This window comes from Schistocerca serialis, chromosome 9 (genome assembly GCF_023864345.2).
Source record: "Schistocerca serialis cubense isolate TAMUIC-IGC-003099 chromosome 9, iqSchSeri2.2, whole genome shotgun sequence".
Lineage (NCBI taxonomy): Eukaryota > Metazoa > Arthropoda > Insecta > Orthoptera > Acrididae > Schistocerca > Schistocerca serialis.
The window spans coordinates 37526694-37545405 of record NC_064646.1 but is presented as its reverse complement, the minus strand read 5'-3'; the positions used below and the strand labels follow the sequence as shown (position 1 = coordinate 37545405).

Below are 18712 nucleotides of genomic sequence, written 5' to 3'. Positions count from 1 at the left end.
CATCTAATGTCAGGTCCAACAAAGACAACTTCTTTCAGTTTAGCTTCTGAAAGGTGTGGATACTTTTGGCAGAGGTACTCAAAACACAGCCCATCTTTAGGCAAAACGTTTACAAACTGTTTCATTAGGCCTAAATTTATATGTAGAGGTGGTAGGAGTACGTTTTCTTAGATCTACAAGGGTTTTGCTTAGAATGTTCTTCTCACCATGTTTTAAAGACTCCCTCACAGGCCAGTTCTCTCTGCAGCAGTGTTGATAGCCACCTTGCTGACCAAGGAGCATGCATGTTACTTTTAGATCGCCACATATCATCTAACCATGAGCAGAATAGCTTATTTTATTTAGCACTATTTCTAGGTTTTCATAGCCTTCTTTCATATGTACAGAATTTCCAACAGGTATAGATGCATACATGTTACCATTGTGTAACAAAACAGTCTTTAAACTAGTTTTGGGTGAATCAATAAACAGCCTCCAGTTTTCCTTTTTCTATTCAATACCAAACTCATTCATCAGACTGGGAATGTCTGAGCACTACACTAAATCACCTTCTTGTTGAAAAAACTTGGAAAATTGCTGCTCTCTCTTTCTTTAGATGTATATGCTGGTTCCAACTACCAATAAGTTGTTTCCTTTTAATCTAGAGCCAAGCAATTCAGATTTTTGTTTCGTTAAGCCAAGATCCCTAACCAAATCATTAAGCTCGGTCTGAGTAAACAATTTGGGCTCTAGACTTTCTGAATTACAATCGAATTCATCATCATGTGCTTAATCTAAATCACATTGTACATCAGAAAATACTTCTGTTGGAATAGAACTTAAATCATCTGGTGGTTCAGGAACTGGCAAATGTAAACCATGCCCTACTGGTCGGATGGAGGACGGAAGGTTAGGGTAGCTTATCACCTTCTTGTTTTTCGAATTATGACCAGTAACCTCAACACTAGAAAAGTAGCAGTCATTGGAATGATTTCTTGGCTCCCTCCACATCATAGTAACAGCAAATCTAAAGGCTTTTTTCTCCTTTTTGGACCATTTTCTCAGATCTTCAACACACACATGACATACCTTATGTGGCGCCCAAAATTTATCTTGATCGCCAAGTTTAGATCCAAAGTATGACGAATAAACCTTTTCCACAAACTCTGTAATGTTTCTTTGGTGTTTTTTAATCACTAATTCACCACAAATATAACAAAAACTGTAAGTAGAGTTTTTACAACCACGATTAGACATTGTACTGAGCACATATACAGGAAAGTGAGGTTAGGTTTACAGTAAACAAAACACTATCTGTTAACACAAAAACAGAATCGACCTTTCTTTGCCAGAAAATGTTTTTCAGCAGTGCTACCAACGTCATCTACATTCATTACAACCCCTTTTTAAATTATTTTAACTATATAAAAGCTGTTAAATTCTTCAAAAAATCGCTTAATTTAATAAATTTTACCGTAAAGTGTGAAGAAATGGTGGATGGTACAGTTTTCCAGGTATCATACTTGGATTTCCCACCCTAAAAAACATAAGAATAAAGTATTTTCAGCAGTTAAGTTTTTCCATCGTTGGCCTGTATTATCTCTTGGTTGTTTAGTTCCAGGTTCTTTATTAGGTCCACATTCTATTCCGTACATAGAAATGAGAAAAACGTGAATGGTGCATTTCCTCTCAAAAAGACATGCTGATGTATGAGAGATTTGCACAAAACGTGGAATTTGCACGAAACATCAACATATAAACATGAGACTGCCGCGATATGTAGACTACTCACTCCGAAAATCGTTTTGGAGCTCAAAGATGTCATAGACTGGCAGAGATGCTTAACTTGTTTTCCAGCTGCGTGATATTCGATACAGTAGTGGCGGACGAAAAACCGATCCCAAACTGGACTTCTCATTGTCGCCCGCCAGTTATCTATCGCGTCGAAGCTGCTGCGACGATGTTTTGTACTGTCAGTGTGAAAGACGTTGCGACTTGGTTAATGCTTGTGAAGTAAATATCGCAGCGAGATGTATCCTCTTCAGGAAAGAATCGCAGTAGTGGAGGCGTAGGTGTCTGCGGGTTCATTTAAAGAAACGCGGAACTTTTTCCAGAGTAGTTTCCTGGCGTTTGCATACCAGCAAGGAGCGGGATACAGGATTTGGTGACACAGTGGCTTACTAAAATGTCAGTTGCAAATGCGAAAAAGGATCGAGTCCCGTCCATTCGTATACATGCTATGATCATGAATATTCGAGCACGAATGATCCAGAGTCCAAAGAAGTCGACACGTAAATTGTCGCAACGAGTGAACGTTTCGTGAAGGTCTTGTCAGCATGTTTTACACCGTATAGCGATGATGCATTACGTAATAACATGTATCCAAGAAGCGGAGGAGGAAGACACGGCAAAACGTGTGAATTACTGTGCGTGGCGCCAGCCTCAGTCCGGAACTGCGCTGCTGCTACGGTCGCAGGTTCGAATCCTGCCTCGGGCATGGATGTGTGTGATGTCCTTAGGTTAGTTAGGTTTAACTAGTTCTAAGTTCTAGGGGACTGATGACCTCAGATTTTAAGTCCCATAGTGCTCAGAGCCATTTGAACCATTTTGAACTGTACGTGGCTGTGACCAACAACTGAGAGAGGAACGTTGGATCAGCTGCAGTGTTTCCACCTGTGAACTCCTGGAACGTCAGATACTTGCCAATAAACATTTCCTGTACGGCAAATGAGGAACCTCTTCACGTTGAGAAAACCGTAGTGTGCTGTGCCGTGTCAGCAAGTCGGATTGTGTGTCCCGTATTTTTTGAAACAACAGTGAACACTGCTGCGTGTATGCGAATCTTCGATGAATTTCACGCACAGTGCTGTCTTTCAACAGCCTGGGGCGATTTGTCACACTCCACGCGAGTCAGTCTCAAGAACTCATGTAAGATTCTCTGAAGAAAGGGCTGTCAGCAGAGGACTGTGGCCGCCGCGTTCGCCGGTCGGACTTTTGTCTGTGGGGTAGTCTAAACGGAGAAGTGTACGCAAATAACCCAATAACGTTAGAAGACCTGAAGTACAGCATTCGTAATGAAGTTTGGCGAACTGGCGCGGCAGAGTTGCGCGAACTGTATATTAACACGTTAGCGTGCGTGCAAAAGTGCACAGAAGCACGAAGAGGTCATTTCAGCGCCTTATATTATGCAATGTAAAAGACAAGATCAATTCATTAAATGTAGACCTCTGCGTCAGCTTATTTGTTATTTCTTTATTATCTAATTATTATTAGGTTGTGCACAAGCTCGTAGTGTTTTTGTTTTGCATGTTGGTATTCCGGTTGCCATGGGTTTATTTATCGACTGTCATTTTTCATTTGTAGTTCAGCGTTCCTCTTTGAGTTTACATATTTTTTGTCATTTGGAGATAGTGAGTGGAGCTGTGGACGCTAGAAAATGGAGTGCCAAGTGGAGAAATTTCAACATTTCCGACGTATTCTTTTGTTTGAGTTCAGTAGAGGAGTGACAGCAGCGAAAGCAGTCAAAAACATTTAAGCCGTAAATGGGGATAATTGCACGGCAAGAAAATGGTTCTTTCGTTTTAGGGAGGATCGTTTTGACATTAGTGACTCTCCACGTTCAGGAAGATCTTCGGAGTCTGATGAAGAGCCTTTAAAAGCGTTAACTTACAGTGATCCACGTCAGTGTACTCGAGAAGTGTCAAATGATCATTCCACCATCGTGCGACATTTGCATACAATGCGGAAGCTTAAAAGAAACGGGTGTATGGGTACCGCATGGCCTAAGTGAGATTCACAAAAATCAGCTGGTGGCCAGATGTACATCTCTGCTTGCTCGTCATTAGTTGGCTCATGATCAACATCGAGGTTTCCTACGCTGTGTGGTTTCTTACATAAGGAAAAGAAAGGAATGGTTGAGCACAAACAAAGCACAACTCTCCGTAAAAAAACCTGCGCGCTTTCACGAAAGATGATGTTATGCATTGTAACGTTCTTTTAAAGGAATATTTTTCTAGTGAATATGCAATGCGTAATGTCTGTCTTACGCGAATTTACTGTCTGATGTGTTGTTCAGCAAATGGTGTGCTTAATCAGTTTTACTGTAGTGTAAAAAAAAACTTAATCTGGAAAACCAGTATTCAGACTGTTGCTACTGCCTTTGTCCTACATCATGCGCAGGGTCGGCAGGGTTAAGTACGGATTTAGCATGGTTAATTTTAAGGGTTGGCCGGATGCTCGTCCTGCCGCACCCCATACCCCCCAGGACAAAATTAGTGTACCCTAGCTGCCTGCGTCTAGTGTAAATCGTGAAATAGTGCGAATGTGTTTAAAATATCCGCAAGTCATGTAACTGAGGCGGGACGTGGGGACCAGCCTGGTATTCACCTAGGAGATGTGGAAGACCGCCTGAAAACCACATCCAGGTTGGCCGGCACACCGGTCCTCGTCATTATAATGAAATCAATCCCTCTGAAATTTACCCTGTCTCGTGAGCACCGTGTTCTATGGCCCTGTGCAATAAACTGATACAATTCCCTATACAAATAAATAATGACATAAATTTTCCTTAGCTCCAGAGTCGCAACGGCTGTAATCTTGGTGTTCTGTTCTCTCCACAGTACGCATAGAAAATGTTTAATCTTGGCTCAGAGAAGTGCAATGCCGGCCGTAAAATAGCTTCATACAAATAATATCAGTAGATTGGTTGATAAATGAATAACCTTGCAAATCTTCAGCGAAAATACTGGATATTGGCTGAGCGCTGTGCAATTCTGCCCACATTGAAGCTGTTACAGACAGTAATACTTTTCTGATTCTGGCACCTTAATGTTTTTCTGACTCTGATTGAAAAATGATTTCTTTAAAAAAATTATTCATTTGGCTCAAATAGACACGACATACAAGAGGATGAGGTACTGATAAGGGAATATCCTAGGACCAAATACTTCAGCTTGAAAATTGTATTCAAAATAAAGTTTGTCCTCCACAAAATCTGATATGAAATATTTTACATTAACTTCAAAATCAGTGAACTTCTCAACTGTTCTACAATATTCACTTACTGTCGTAATTAAAGACACTTGGATTGTTACATGACAAAAAGTCTGACATCGTTGGACAAAACAGATTCCAAAATTTAACTTCTCTGTATCAGAATTAGAAAACACACAAAGTATTACAAATCGGGTATACCTAATCAACCTACACATTAAATCTGATTGAAAATATTTGGTTCCTACATTCAAGGGCCAGTACTTTAACATTCAGCGAAATCCACAAATTGTGTTGCTGCATACTTAAATCTTACGTACGTACTTATACTGGCCACACAAACCGCAGCCTGTCCTTAGCCTCACTCAGTCCAGCCCTCCACACTTTCCTGTCGTCTGCATCTTCATCTCCCAGGCAAAGTACCTGCATGTCTCCCATGGTATTATCCTTCCATCTCATTCTTGGTTGTCCCATTAGTCTCTTTCCTTCAGCTTCTCCACCCATCATCGCCTTTATTCCCATGTTCTCCCCTCTCCTCCTCACATGTCCGTACCATATTAGTCTCTTAATGTTCACACTCGCTACGACGTCATGCAGTGTGTATAATTGTCTGAGTTCTCTGTTTTTCCTTATTCTCCACTGTTGATTTTCTTTCACTGGTCCATATGTTTTTCTCAGTACTTGATTTTCAAAAGTGATGAGTTTTTTCTCTGTTTTCTTTGTCAGGGTCCATGTCTCAGTTGCATAGCACACTGTTGTCTTGATGATGGTCTGATATATTCATATTTTTGCCTGCTTATATAGTAGTTGAATTCTTGTTACTATCTCTTGTTCTAAAGGTTTTGCTGCTTGATGTTGACACCGACGTACGTGAATGTGTCTGTCCTCTGTATTGTTAGATTTCCGATTTTTAGATGGTTTCGTTCTAAATGAGCTCTTCTTTCTACTACCATGAACTTTGTTTTACTTTCATTTATACTTAGGCCTACTTTCTTAGCTTCTTCCATTAGCACAGTCCCCATTTTCTCCAGATTTTCCACGTTCTTTCCTATCAGCACAATACTTAATACTAAATATACAAAATTTCATTACCTTACAAATTTGTTCCAGTTGCTTTACCTTTGAGTTACAGTATCAATTCATTACTCTTCTCTAATTGCCATGGACAATGGTGAATATTGTTAATGATCAGTATCACTTGAGTTCTTGATGATCTTACAGCCTTACAAACTAATGATACACTTTCATAGAAATAACTATGACCTAACATTTACGGGCTCTGTGTGAGCATAAACAATACCATTCATCACTTCATTTTATAAAAACTGTATTATGCTGCGTCCATAGGCCAACAGCTAAATTCTCACAGCTAGCCACTAGCTTAAACTCTTACATCCTACCTTTAACAGGGTGCAACGGCAACTGGTACTGCGTTCTGCGGTCCCCTACTTACAATCGATTCTGCCACTCAGGCAACATCTCTGGTTCAGTGGTGTCAAAAACACGTCTTCTACATATGACAATCGTTTTTGGTCATTTTTCATGAATTATATTACAAAATCGGGTTCCACGCACAAGTGGAGCCCTCACAGCATCTGGTCGAACAGCGTGTCCTATGAATTGGTTCCCCAAAGTGCAACCATCACTGCTGAGATCTACTGGAAACAACTGCGACGTCTCGCAGACGCATTCGGAGAACAGCGGCCAGGAAGACTGCTTGAAGTGACGCCGCTCCACGGTAACGCCCGCCCACTTTCTGCTAGACTGACAAAAAACTCCGTACAAGAGTTGTTTTGGGAAGTCATCCCGCACCAACCTTATTCACTTGATCTTGCGTCCTCTGATTTTCACCTTTTCCGCTCTCTGTCGAACAACCTTCAAGGAACTTGCTATCCTGATGAAAATGTGCCTCGAACATGGCTCTTCGCCTCAAAACCACGTGTTTTCCAAAAATCCCGCACCAACCTTATTCACCTGATCTTGCGTCCTCAGATTTTCACCTTTTCCGCTCTCTGTCGAACAACCTTCAAGGAACTTGCTATCCTGATGAAAACGTGCGTCGAACATGGCTCTTCGCCTCAAAACCACGTGTTTTCCAAAACCGCGGAATCGAAAAGTTACCCAGCATTGGCAGGCTGTTGTAAGTAGTAAAGTCTCCGTTATGTATATCAGTTGTGTTTATGGAAAAGCGCTAAGAAAAAAATGTTCAAATGTGTGTGAAATCCTATGGGACTTAACTGCTAAGGTCATCAGTCCCTAAGTTTACCCACTACTTAACCTAAATTATCCTAAGGACAAACACACACACCCATGCTCGAGGGAGGACTCGAACCTCCCCTGGGACCAGCCGCACAGTCCAGGACTGCAGCGCCCAAGACCGCTCGGCTAATCCCGCACGGCTATTGTTATCTGTTTTTATGAATACAGGTCAGAAGATGTTTAGATTTTGGCATGTGCTAAAGTATAGTGTAAATGATACGTTATTTTTACCGTTTTTCCTAAGATAATGTTCATGTCAATAATAATAATGTCCATGTCTGGGGACTTTGGTGGCCAGCGGAAGTGTTTAAACTAAGAAGAGTGTTCCTGGACGCACTCTGTAGTATTTCTCGACATGTGGGGGTCCCATTGTCCTGATGGAATAGCCCAAGTCCGTCGGAATGCAAAATGGACATGAATGGATCATGGTGATCAGAAACAATAGTAACGTACGAGTCAGCTGTCAGGGCCGTATCTAGACGTACCAGGGGTCCCATATCACTCCAGCTGCACACGCCACACACCATTACAGAGCCTCCACCAGCTTAAACAGTCCCCTGCTGACATGCAGGCTCCATGCATTCATGAGGTTGTCTCCATACCCGTACACGTCCATCCGCTCGATACAATTTGAAACGAGACTCGTCCGACCAGGCAACATGTTTCCAGTCATCAACAGTCTAGTGTCGGTGTTGATAGGCCCACACGAGGCGAAAGCTTTGTGTCAACCAATCATGAAGGGCAGACAAGGAGGGCTTGGTCTCCGAAAGCCCATAGCGATGATTTTTCGTTGAATGGTTCGCAAGCTACCACTTATTGACGGCCCTGCGTTGAAATCTGCCGCAATTTGCGGAAGGGTTCCACTTCTGTCACGTTGAAAGATTCCCTTCAGTCGTCGTCGGTCACGTTGTTGCAGCATCTTTTTTCCGACCGCAGCCATGACAGACATTTGATGCTTACCGAATTCGTGATATTCTCCACGTCATCGCTACCTCGGAGATGCTGTGTCCCATCGCTTGTACGCCGACTGTAACACCACATTCAAACTCACTTAAATCTTGACAACCTGCCATTACACCATCTGTAGCCGACCTAACAACTGCGCCAGAGACTTGTTGTCGTATAGGCGTTGCCGACCGCAGCGCATTAATCTGCCTGTTTACATACACTACTGGCCATTAAAAGTGCTACACCACGAAGATGGCGTGCTACAGACGCGAAATTTAACCGACAGGAAGAAGATGCTGTGATATGCAAATGATTAGCCTTTCAAAGCATTCACACAAGGTTGGCGCCGGTGGCGACACCTACAACGTACTGGCATGAGAAAAGTTTCCAACCGATTTCTCATACACAAACAGCAGTTTGTAGTGTAACGACGTATTAGTTTTTCGTTTGATATATGTATGACCATGTGCAGACTTCGTCACCTACGTCAGTTACAACCCACTTCAAAAATGATTCATATTCTTTTAAATTGTCATAGAATGGTTCTTGAACGAAACTGTAAAACATCAGTTGAGTCGTGTGCAAAGAATTACATCACTTGGGCCAATTGGTTTTTGTAACTTTTCCCAATTTAAATTTCGTTTGTTTCTCCTCAGAAATTATATTGACACACGTTATCTTGATCTAATCGATATCAGAATCACACATTAAATAAACTTTTTAGATTCAAAGTTTCGGCGAACGACGTAAGAATTACTAATCTTGTCAAATATATTATTAATCCGTTCACACAATTCTTCATAAATAAATCTTCAAGACACGTGTTTCAACTTTAATAGCATACACTATTTTATTAGCTTCCTACACATACAGATGTGAACTTGAGCGTTGACAGACAGTGACTGACATTTCAATAAGATTAAGCTCTATATGACGTCATTGTTGTACAAAAAGAGTATAAAAATTCATTTTTAATTTTTAGAAGCACGACGCAACAACTCGGTTCCAGGATCTTCTGTTGCTCCTTGGCTGTCGACCCGCGACGTATAGCGGCCAGCAATTTCCTCTCTGGTCGCGGCAACGAAGATGCTGTCCCCGTTCGTTGCGCCGCCCTCTCCGTACATGAAACACATAAAAAAAATACAAAACTTTTAAATAATTCACATCTATTACAAATAATAAGAAAACACATAAACAAACTAAATTAAACTTATAGTCACCTGCAAACTGGGCTGACTTTGGTGGGTGGATGACGCTTAATTTCGTCCCACTACATGCCCCACCCACAAGCTCAGTTTGTCAGGTTTTAACCGAAATTAAAACTTTTCAATATACAATATTTAACTGTTAATACATTTTCCTCACATTTTACGTAACCTAGAGTCCTTGCTATTAGATAGATTTAATCCTTTGTTGTGACTATTTGTCATTTACTCTTAATTGTGCTATTATGGTAATTCGTAACCGAATATAGGGAGATTGCTCCTCTTCAGTTAATAGTTGCTAATAAATACTAATTTAGTACGTTCTTTAACGTTGTCCATTAGGACAGAGCGTTCAAATTGTGATAGATTAGTTTCAGTTTCATTTATTTACTAGAGTTATTCTTTTCAAGAATGTATATTACTAATAAGTTTCTCACAATAACTAATAGTACTATTTACTTTACGTCATTCTTTTCCCTAATGCCTTATTTATGCCTGAGGTCAAGAAGAAATCAAGCAAAACTTTCTTTAGAATCTCGGCACGGCTTTCTTTACCTTCGGACACCTTGTTGGGTAATGGCAATTTATTTAGGAGAAAAAGCGAGAGAGCCCCGTTTGGTGTGTTCTATATTAACACTATTACAAACCTCTATTAAAGGCACTCTGCTATGTTCTCGTGAGCCATATAGCTCTGGACGCCCATGGTCCCTAAAACTATTAGCCATCCCCTTTGGTTCCTACTATCCGAGTAAATTTAAAATATGCAAAATTCCTTTTGACCTAAGAGCAAAATTTCTTCAATATAAATCCCCCTTTTGGTTATCTTTCTCTTTTTGAAGTACCAGTAGATTATTGTAGAACACTTGTTTAAACTTTCTGTTTCATTCTTTAAAATAATACGTAACTATCACGAAAACTTCACATGAATAAACTATGAACGCTCTTCCGTGTGTAACATATACTAAATATTAACTTATTTAGGAATGAAGGGTTTCATTTGATCAACACTATATAATCTTTTAATTACACCTGATGAAGGTTCCATAAGAAGTAATGCTTTGGGATGCACAATCTTATGTACAACATATGGACCTTCAAAGATAAAGAAGACTTTTCTACATTCCTTACCGATCTTAGAACTTTTAGGATAAGATCGTACTAACACAAGATCTCCTACCTGAAATGAGGGTTCTATAGCCTGTTGATTATAACTTTTAATTCTCCGTTCGGCATTTTTTACAATCTGTTCGCAAACTTTTTCATCTGGATAGACAATTCGTAGATTAACATTTTTCTTTCCCTTATGTAATACGGTAACCTACTAATTAGGACTCGCATTAGGTGACTTTCAATAATTGGTTCTTCAATTAATTGAGCACGGTTTAAATTCCATTTGAAATAATTCCTATAACTTCCCCACCGTTTAGACTAAGGAGGAGGGTCTAACAACTCTAAAGTTAGGTGGTGTTGTTTTCCTCTTGACCAATAATTTTGTTTAAACTGCTTAACAAAATCATCCCAATCCCTGAATTCAGTTCTATGCAGTACTGCCCATTCCGCAGCTTCTGCTTCTAAATGTCCTATTACAAATTGAATGCGTTTTTCATTACTCCATTTAGGAGATAACGATGTTTCAAAAGCTTTTATAAAGATTATAGGGTGAAGTTCGCCTCCTGGTTTGAATACAGGAAATCGACTTGCTACATTTGAATTTGTCGTTATGTCATCCAGACATTCTGCGAGAGAAATAGTCGGATTTTGTTTAGATTGCAGAGACGGAGTTGCATCGGATTGGCTTGCCGTGATTGCTTTATTCATATTGTTGTCGTCCGTGCTAGCAAATTCGATGCGACTGTTGCCTCTGATTACGTTATTACCTCTGCTACCTGAAATGTTCTCGTTATTATCTAATTCCGATAACCGTTTAGTAATTTCCTGTATCCGCATTTCTGTATTGGATACGCGATTAGCTAATATCGATTCTTCACTGTGCTCACGATGTGAACGCTCTGTACCTTCATCAATGTTATTATCTTTGGCAGTCTCAAGGTTACTGCATATTTCAGTAATTAAAAATTTCATATTTTCGATTTCGGTATGGTCCTTTTCTACTTGATGGGTTAATGTCTCTAATTCTACATTATCTATTGAAGAAATCTCTACAGGTTTGGTAGAGACCTCTTTAATAGATTTCAATAATTCTCTGCGAACAGTTTCTGTTTGCATAGAAAATTCATCTCGTAACATATCGTTATTTTTCTGTATTTCATTTACAACTAAGATATGGACACTATCTAGTCTCTCGGTTAAGTCAGTAATATCGTTTCGCATACGAGCTTTTTCCTCGCGGGATTCCTGGATATGTTCTTCTAACCTTTTACAATTATCAGCAATCTTATTACTAAGTCCTACTAATTTTTCCTGCATTTCAACTTTAGAAGACTCTATTTTATCACTTAATTCTCGACTGGTTTCATTAAGATATTCCTGCAACCTGTCTGTAGATTTTGTTAGCTCCCCTTTAAGTCTAGCAGTAGATTCCTCGTTAGACTGTTTTAATTCCTGTTTTAGTTCCTCTTTTAATCTAGCAGTAGATTCCTCGTTAGACTGTTTTAATCTAGCCATAGATTCTTCGTTAGACTGTTTTAATTCCTGTTTTAGTTCCTCTTTTAATATAGCAGTAGATTCCTCGTTAGATTGTTTTAATCTAGCCATAGATTCTTCGTTAGACTGTTTTAATTCCTGTTTTAGTTCCTCTTTTAATCTAGCAGTAGATTCCTCGTTAGATTGTTTTAATTTAGCGATCGCCCTAAAAAGGGCTCTCATGCTCCTATCGGACATAGATTGCTCTTCGTCTGACATTTCACTTCCCGACATTATTGTAAGATATTAACTATTTACACACGCAGACTTGTAATCAACAATCCTGTAAAAGCACACTCCCTATGTACAACACTCCACTTCCAACTTGAAACAAACTCACCGGACACTAATATTGTAATTTGTAGTTCTCGATGATCAGTGTGCTGCTATGGGCTGCAGATGTAACAGCCGTCGATGCAGCCGCTGAGATGCTGCGACCCCGCTTCCGCAACCGGCAGGACGCTGAGTCGAACACCGGAAACGTCACTGGCTGCTACCACGCCCGGCACCGCCGTAGACAGGCGAAGCCCTCAGCAACACCTCTAATACCAGCCGGAGGAACGCCCCGCAGCTGACGTACTGGGCCTATTAGTTTAGGGAGAAAAAAGGTTGTCGGGGTTTGCAGCGTTCAGCTGCTGCCCAACAGATGCGCCTTCTCGTGGAACAACTGCGTGACCGTACTGCTTGGCTGCGCTCCGTCAGATGCCCACACCCACGAAGTCGCCGCTGGCTGGTGAAGGCTCCACGAAAACTCGCGTTGACTTCCGAAGGACTCTTGATGTTTTGTTTCGTACCTGTGTGCCTTAGTTGCACACAAGTCCTGTTTCTAAGGTCGCCACGGTGTAGTGTAACGACGTATTAGTTTTTCGTTTGATATATGTATGACCATGTGCAGACTTCGTCACCTACGTCAGTTACAACCCACTTCAAAAATGATTCATATTCTTTTAAATTGTCATAGAATGGTTCTTGAACGAAACTGTAAAACATCAGTTGAGTCGTGTGCAAAGAATTACATCACTTGGGCCAATTGGTTTTTGTAACTTTTCCCAATTTAAATTTCGTTTGTTTCTCCTCAGAAATTATATTGACACACGTTATCTTGATCTAATCGATATCAGAATCACACATTAAATAAACTTTTTAGATTCAAAGTTTCGGCGAACGACGTAAGAATTACTAATCTTGTCAAATATATTATTAATCCGTTCACACAATTCTTCATAAATAAATCTTCAAGACACGTGTTTCAACTTTAATAGCATACACTATTTTATTAGCTTCCTACACATACAGATGTGAACTTGAGCGTTGACAGACAGTGACTGACATTTCAATAAGATTAAGCTCTATATGACGTCATTGTTGTACAAAAAGAGTATAAAAATTCATTTTTAATTTTTAGAAGCACGACGCAACAACTCGGTTCCAGGATCTTCTGTTGCTCCTTGGCTGTCGACCCGCGACGTATAGCGGCCAGCAATTTCCTCTCTGGTCGCGGCAACGAAGATGCTGTCCCCGTTCGTTGCGCCGCCCTCTCCGTACATGAAACACATAAAAAAAATACAAAACTTTTAAATAATTCACATCTATTACAAATAATAAGAAAACACATAAACAAACTAAATTAAACTTATAGTCACCTGCAAACTGGGCTGACTTTGGTGGGTGGATGACGCTTAATTTCGTCCCACTACAAGTTGACCGGCATTGCCTGGTGAAACGTTGTTGTGACGCCTCGTGTAAGGAGGAGAAATGCGTGCCATCACGTTTCCGACTTTGATAAAGGTCGGATTGTAGCCTATCGCGATTGCGGTTTATCGTATCGCGACTTTGCTGCTCGCGTTGGTCGAGAGCCAATGACTGTTAGCAGAATATGGAATCGGTGCGTTGAGGAGGGTAATACGGAACGCCGTGCTGGATTCCAACGGCCTCGTATCACTAGCAGTCGAGATGACAGGCATCTTATCCGCACGGCTGTAACGGATCGTGCACCCACGTCTCGATCCCTGAGTCAACAGATCGGGACGTTTGCAGGACAACAACCATCTGCACGGACAGTTCGACGACGTTCGCAGCAGCATGGACTATCAGCTCGGACACCATGGCTGCGGTTACCCTTGACGCTGCATCACAGACAGGAGCGCCTGCGATGGTGTACTCAACGACGAATGGCAAAAGATCATTTTTTCGGATGAAAAAAATGGCTCTGAGCACTATGGGACTCAACTGCTGAGGTCATTAGTCCCCTAGAACTTAGAACTGTTAAACCTAACTAACCTAAGGACATCACAAACATGCATGCCCGAGGCAGAACTCGAACCTGCGACCGTAGGGGTCTTGCGGTTCCAGACTGCAGCCTTTAACCGCACGGCCACTTCGGCCGGCTTTTCGGATGAATCCAGGTTTTGTTTACAGCATCATGATGCTCGCATCCGTGTTTGGCGACATCGCTGTGAACGCACATTGGAAGCGTGTATTCGTCATCACCCGGCGTGATGGTATGGGGTGCCATCAGTTACACGTCTCGGTCACCTCTTGTTCGCATTGATGGCACTTTGAATAGTGGACGTTGCATTTCAGATGTGTTTCGACCCGTGGCTCTACCCTTCATTCGATCCCTGCGAAACCCTACATTTCAAATGGTTCAAATGGCTCTGAGCACTATGGGACTTAACATTTTAGGTCATCAGTCCCCTAGAACTTAGAACTACTTAAACCTAACTAACCTAAGGACAGCACACAACACCCAGTCATCACGAGGCAGAAAAAATCCCTGACCCCGCCGGGAATCGAACCCAGCAACCGAAACCATACATTTCAGCATGATAATGCTCGACCACATGTTGCAGGTCCTGTACGGGCCAATCTGGATACAGAAAATGTTCGACTGCTGCCCTGGCCAGCACATTCTCCAGATCTCTCACCAACTGAAAACGTCTGGTCAATGGTGGCCGACTAATTGGCTCGTCACAATACGCCAGTCACTACTCTTGATGAACTGTGGTATCGTGTTGAAGCTGCATGGACAGCAGTACCTGTACACGCCATCCAAGCTCTGTTTGATTCAATGCCCAGGCGTATCGAGGCCGTTATTACGGCCAGAAGTGGTTGTTCTGGGTACTGATTTCTCAGGATCTATGCACCCAAATTGCGTGAAAATGTAATCGTATGTCAGTTACAGTATATTTGTGCAATGAATACTCGTTCATCATCTGGTTTTCTTCTTGGTGTAGCAATTTTAATGGTCAGTAGTGTGTACGCCAATTTGTTTGGCGATTCAGTGTAATATCCACTGATGTAGGATGAACCTGTTACGTTTGTCCCTGCAGCCGCTCCCGACCCCGCCGACGAGTGGAGCGTGGTGCCGCGCGGCGACTGGGGCGCCAGGCCGAGCACGGGCGCGGTGCCGGCCAGGTCTCCCGCCCAGTACGTCGTGGTGGGCCACGCGGGGACGGCGCGGTGCGCGACGCGGCCGCAGTGCCTGCCGCTGGTCCGGGAGCTGCAGGCGCTGCACCTGCGGCGCGGCTACTCCGACGTGGCGTACAACTTCCTGGTGGGCGGCGACGGCGCCGTGTACGAGGGCCGCGGCTGGCGCGTCGAGAGCCCGCTGGCGCCCGCCGGGCTGCGGCCCAGCCTCTCCCTGGGGCTGCTCGGCGCCGCCTCCAGCCCGCCGCCCCCCGCCGCCCAGCTGGCGGCCGCCCGCAGGCTCATCCGCGTGGGCGTCGACAGCGGCTACGTCGCCGCCAACTACACCCTGCTGGCCGAGTCCCTCACGGACGGCGACGAGCTGGTCCGGGAGCTCAGCACGTGGCCCCACTGGCCCGCGGGCTCTTAGCGCTGCACCGAGGCCGCCGCGGCTCAGTAGACCGCCAATCTCACATGAAGCGCGACGTTACGGACCTCCAGATACGTCTTCTCTGACTCGGCGTAGACCGCAACGTGTTAACGAGGAAGACTGCATTTTCTTATGCTGACAAATTAGAAGGAGCCATCTGGTTTCCTCGGTAAAAACTTTCTAAAGCCAAGATCGCGCAACTATTTCCTTGTTTACAAACAACAGGTTTCGGCAAATTTTTCTGTCATCTTCAGGTCTTCGAAAATGTATTTTATAAAATGTATTCATTTTGAGTTGGACCTCACACCAACGTAGATAAAATGTAGCGCATCACGTAAACGTTTACATAAATAAAACATTTAATATCAAGAAACACTTTGTGGACATGTTCGTGTAAGTACCACATACAGATGATTGTTACGTCATAAAAAACAGGCTACAAAATAAAATGCAGAGCAGCACATCTATTAACGTTAACTGGACATGTTCTAATCACTGAAGATCTTCAATCGTTGAGGATCTTCGAACACTGAAGATCATCAACGATTAGAATATGTCCAGCGAACGTTATCACATGTGCTACTGGGCATTTTATTGTGTACTTTTTATGACGTAACAATCATCTATGAGCGCTATATACAGGGTGAGTCGCGTAAGACGTAACACCCCCATTATTCAGGGGGCGATTGCACGTATAGACAAGTGGTGTTCGGCGAATCATAGCCGACTATGGGGCACATACTTTGGTACATGCACAATAATCACAACGTTTATATTGACCGAGATAATGAGACAAGTACATGTTTTTTTAAATGGGACGCTATACTTCTTTTACCATCATTCGAACGCTCTGGAAAGGACGCGTATAGTGATGTAACGCATATTGCTATTGTGATTCAAACTTCGTTTGAAAGACGCAGGGAAATATTGTACGGTCGGAAGCGGCTGCAGACTGTAAACAGGCCTCGCGCGACCCGCAGGCCGAGTTGCCGTGCTCTACGCAGCATGCACGGCCTACGCTACGAAGGTAAATCCTCATCCGCCCCCTTTTAAGCGGAGTTTGAATCACAATAGCAACATGCGTTACATCAGTATACGCGTCTTTTCCAGAGCGTTCGAATGATGGTAAAAAAAAAGTATAGCGCCCCATTTAAAAAACATGTACTTGCCTCATTATCTCGGTCAATATAAACGTTCTGATTATTGTGCGTATACCAACGCATGTGCCCCATACTCCGCTATGATTCGCCGAAAACCGCATGCTGATACGTGCAATCGCCCCCAGAATAAAGGGGGTGTTACGTCTTACGCGACTCACCATGTATATGGACATGGCCACGTGCACAAAGCGCTTCATGATTTTAAATGTTTTATATATGACAAACCTTTATGTAATGTACTACATTTTATCTACATGACAACTTGGCTTGAGGTCCAATTCAAGATAAACGTGTTTTATGACACAAATTTTTAAAGATCTGAAGGTGACAGCAGAGTCTGTCGAAACCGGTTGTTTGTAAAGAAAGGACTATTAATCCGCTCTTGCGTTTAGAAAGTTTTTAACGAGGAAGATGGCATCAGGAATCGGTCCGGTACGTTCGTGGCTGCAAGGGCGGCATCTTATACGTTGCTAAACAATTAGCTCTACAACAGGATACATGAAACTTATTCTGGCGTGCCTTAAATCCGAAAATCACTGTGCGTTCGTGGCGACGTACGTTTCGATCACTATAGCAGGTGGTTCTCAGTGTTGGCAGGCCACGTCGCTGGATGAACGCGCTTCAGTCGTGTACCCTGTGAAGCAGTGCTTTGTTGACACCAGACTGCCTGCTCCCCTTTGCGAGGGCTTTCCTATCGATGCAACGTGCACAGAGACCACCAGAGGACTGTCATCGACCACGAGGTGCATACAGTGTCTGCAGTACCAAGTGACACTCACCGCACAGTGTCCAAACTCCGATCACTGTGCTACACGCGACGACGTGTTTCTGACAGATCTTCGCTTGTTCTTCTGAAATCAAATTACTAGTGCAAAAATGAACAAAGAGGAAGGACAAAATAGAAAACTGTTAAGGCTTTCGTGGCCACTTGTTGACAAACTGCCTGTTTGCTGCCGCCTCGGCTTCTTCACCCGACGTTCGTTTGATGATTTTTCTGAGTGGCTGGAGTGTCAAAGCTTCACCCACCAGGAATGCAGGCTGAAGCTTTGACAATGCCAGCCACTCAGAAAAATCATCAAACGAACGTCGGGTGAAGAACCCGAAGCGGAAGCCAGTAGGCAGTTTGCCGAAGGACAAAATCATTTCGAACCATTTGTACAATGTATGAGCAGAATTAAACTGCTGCTGGATTTGAAAGTCACTCATCTTCGAAGTACTTCCTGAATCACACTTCAAGCCATCCCTCGTCCCTTCAGTATTCTCCTTGTACATTTTGCTTGCATTTTCAACAATTCCTAAAAATACATCTCGTTTTGTGCATTGTTATACTCCCTTACAAAAGCTTAAGTTTTATGGAATTTATTCTTTAACAAACTATTTTGAATAATATCGCTCAAAAAGAATGCAAAATGTTGTACAAAATAATTCAAAGTAACCTGGAAAAATGCGAATTTCATTTGCCCAGGGAAATGAAGAAAAGTATCCCAGAGCTTTTGATTTGAGACCAGTCCTACTTTTTATAGGTGTGAACGACCTTCCACTTAACATACATCAAGCAAGGTTAGTACTTTCTTGCAAGCGACACGAGCATTACTGTTAATCCTGTTAGAGGGAAAGCAGGAGCAGAAATTTTCAAAGAATTATTAAATGTTTTCTCTTAAAACTGGCACTTAATTAAAAATACCAGA

General features: G+C 42.5%; 1 protein-coding gene across 1 annotated transcript in view; it reads left to right on the top strand.

Moving 5' to 3' along the window:
• The window catches only part of LOC126419785 (peptidoglycan recognition protein 1-like), a 146960-nt gene extending 128735 nt beyond the window's left edge, over positions 1-18225 (top strand). The window contains exon 4 of the mRNA XM_050086970.1: positions 15359-18225. Coding sequence (XP_049942927.1) covers positions 15359-15864 — 506 coding nt within the window. The 3' untranslated portion in view covers positions 15865-18225. The remainder of the gene's footprint in view (positions 1-15358) is intronic.
• The last annotated feature ends 487 nt before the right edge of the window (positions 18226-18712 follow it).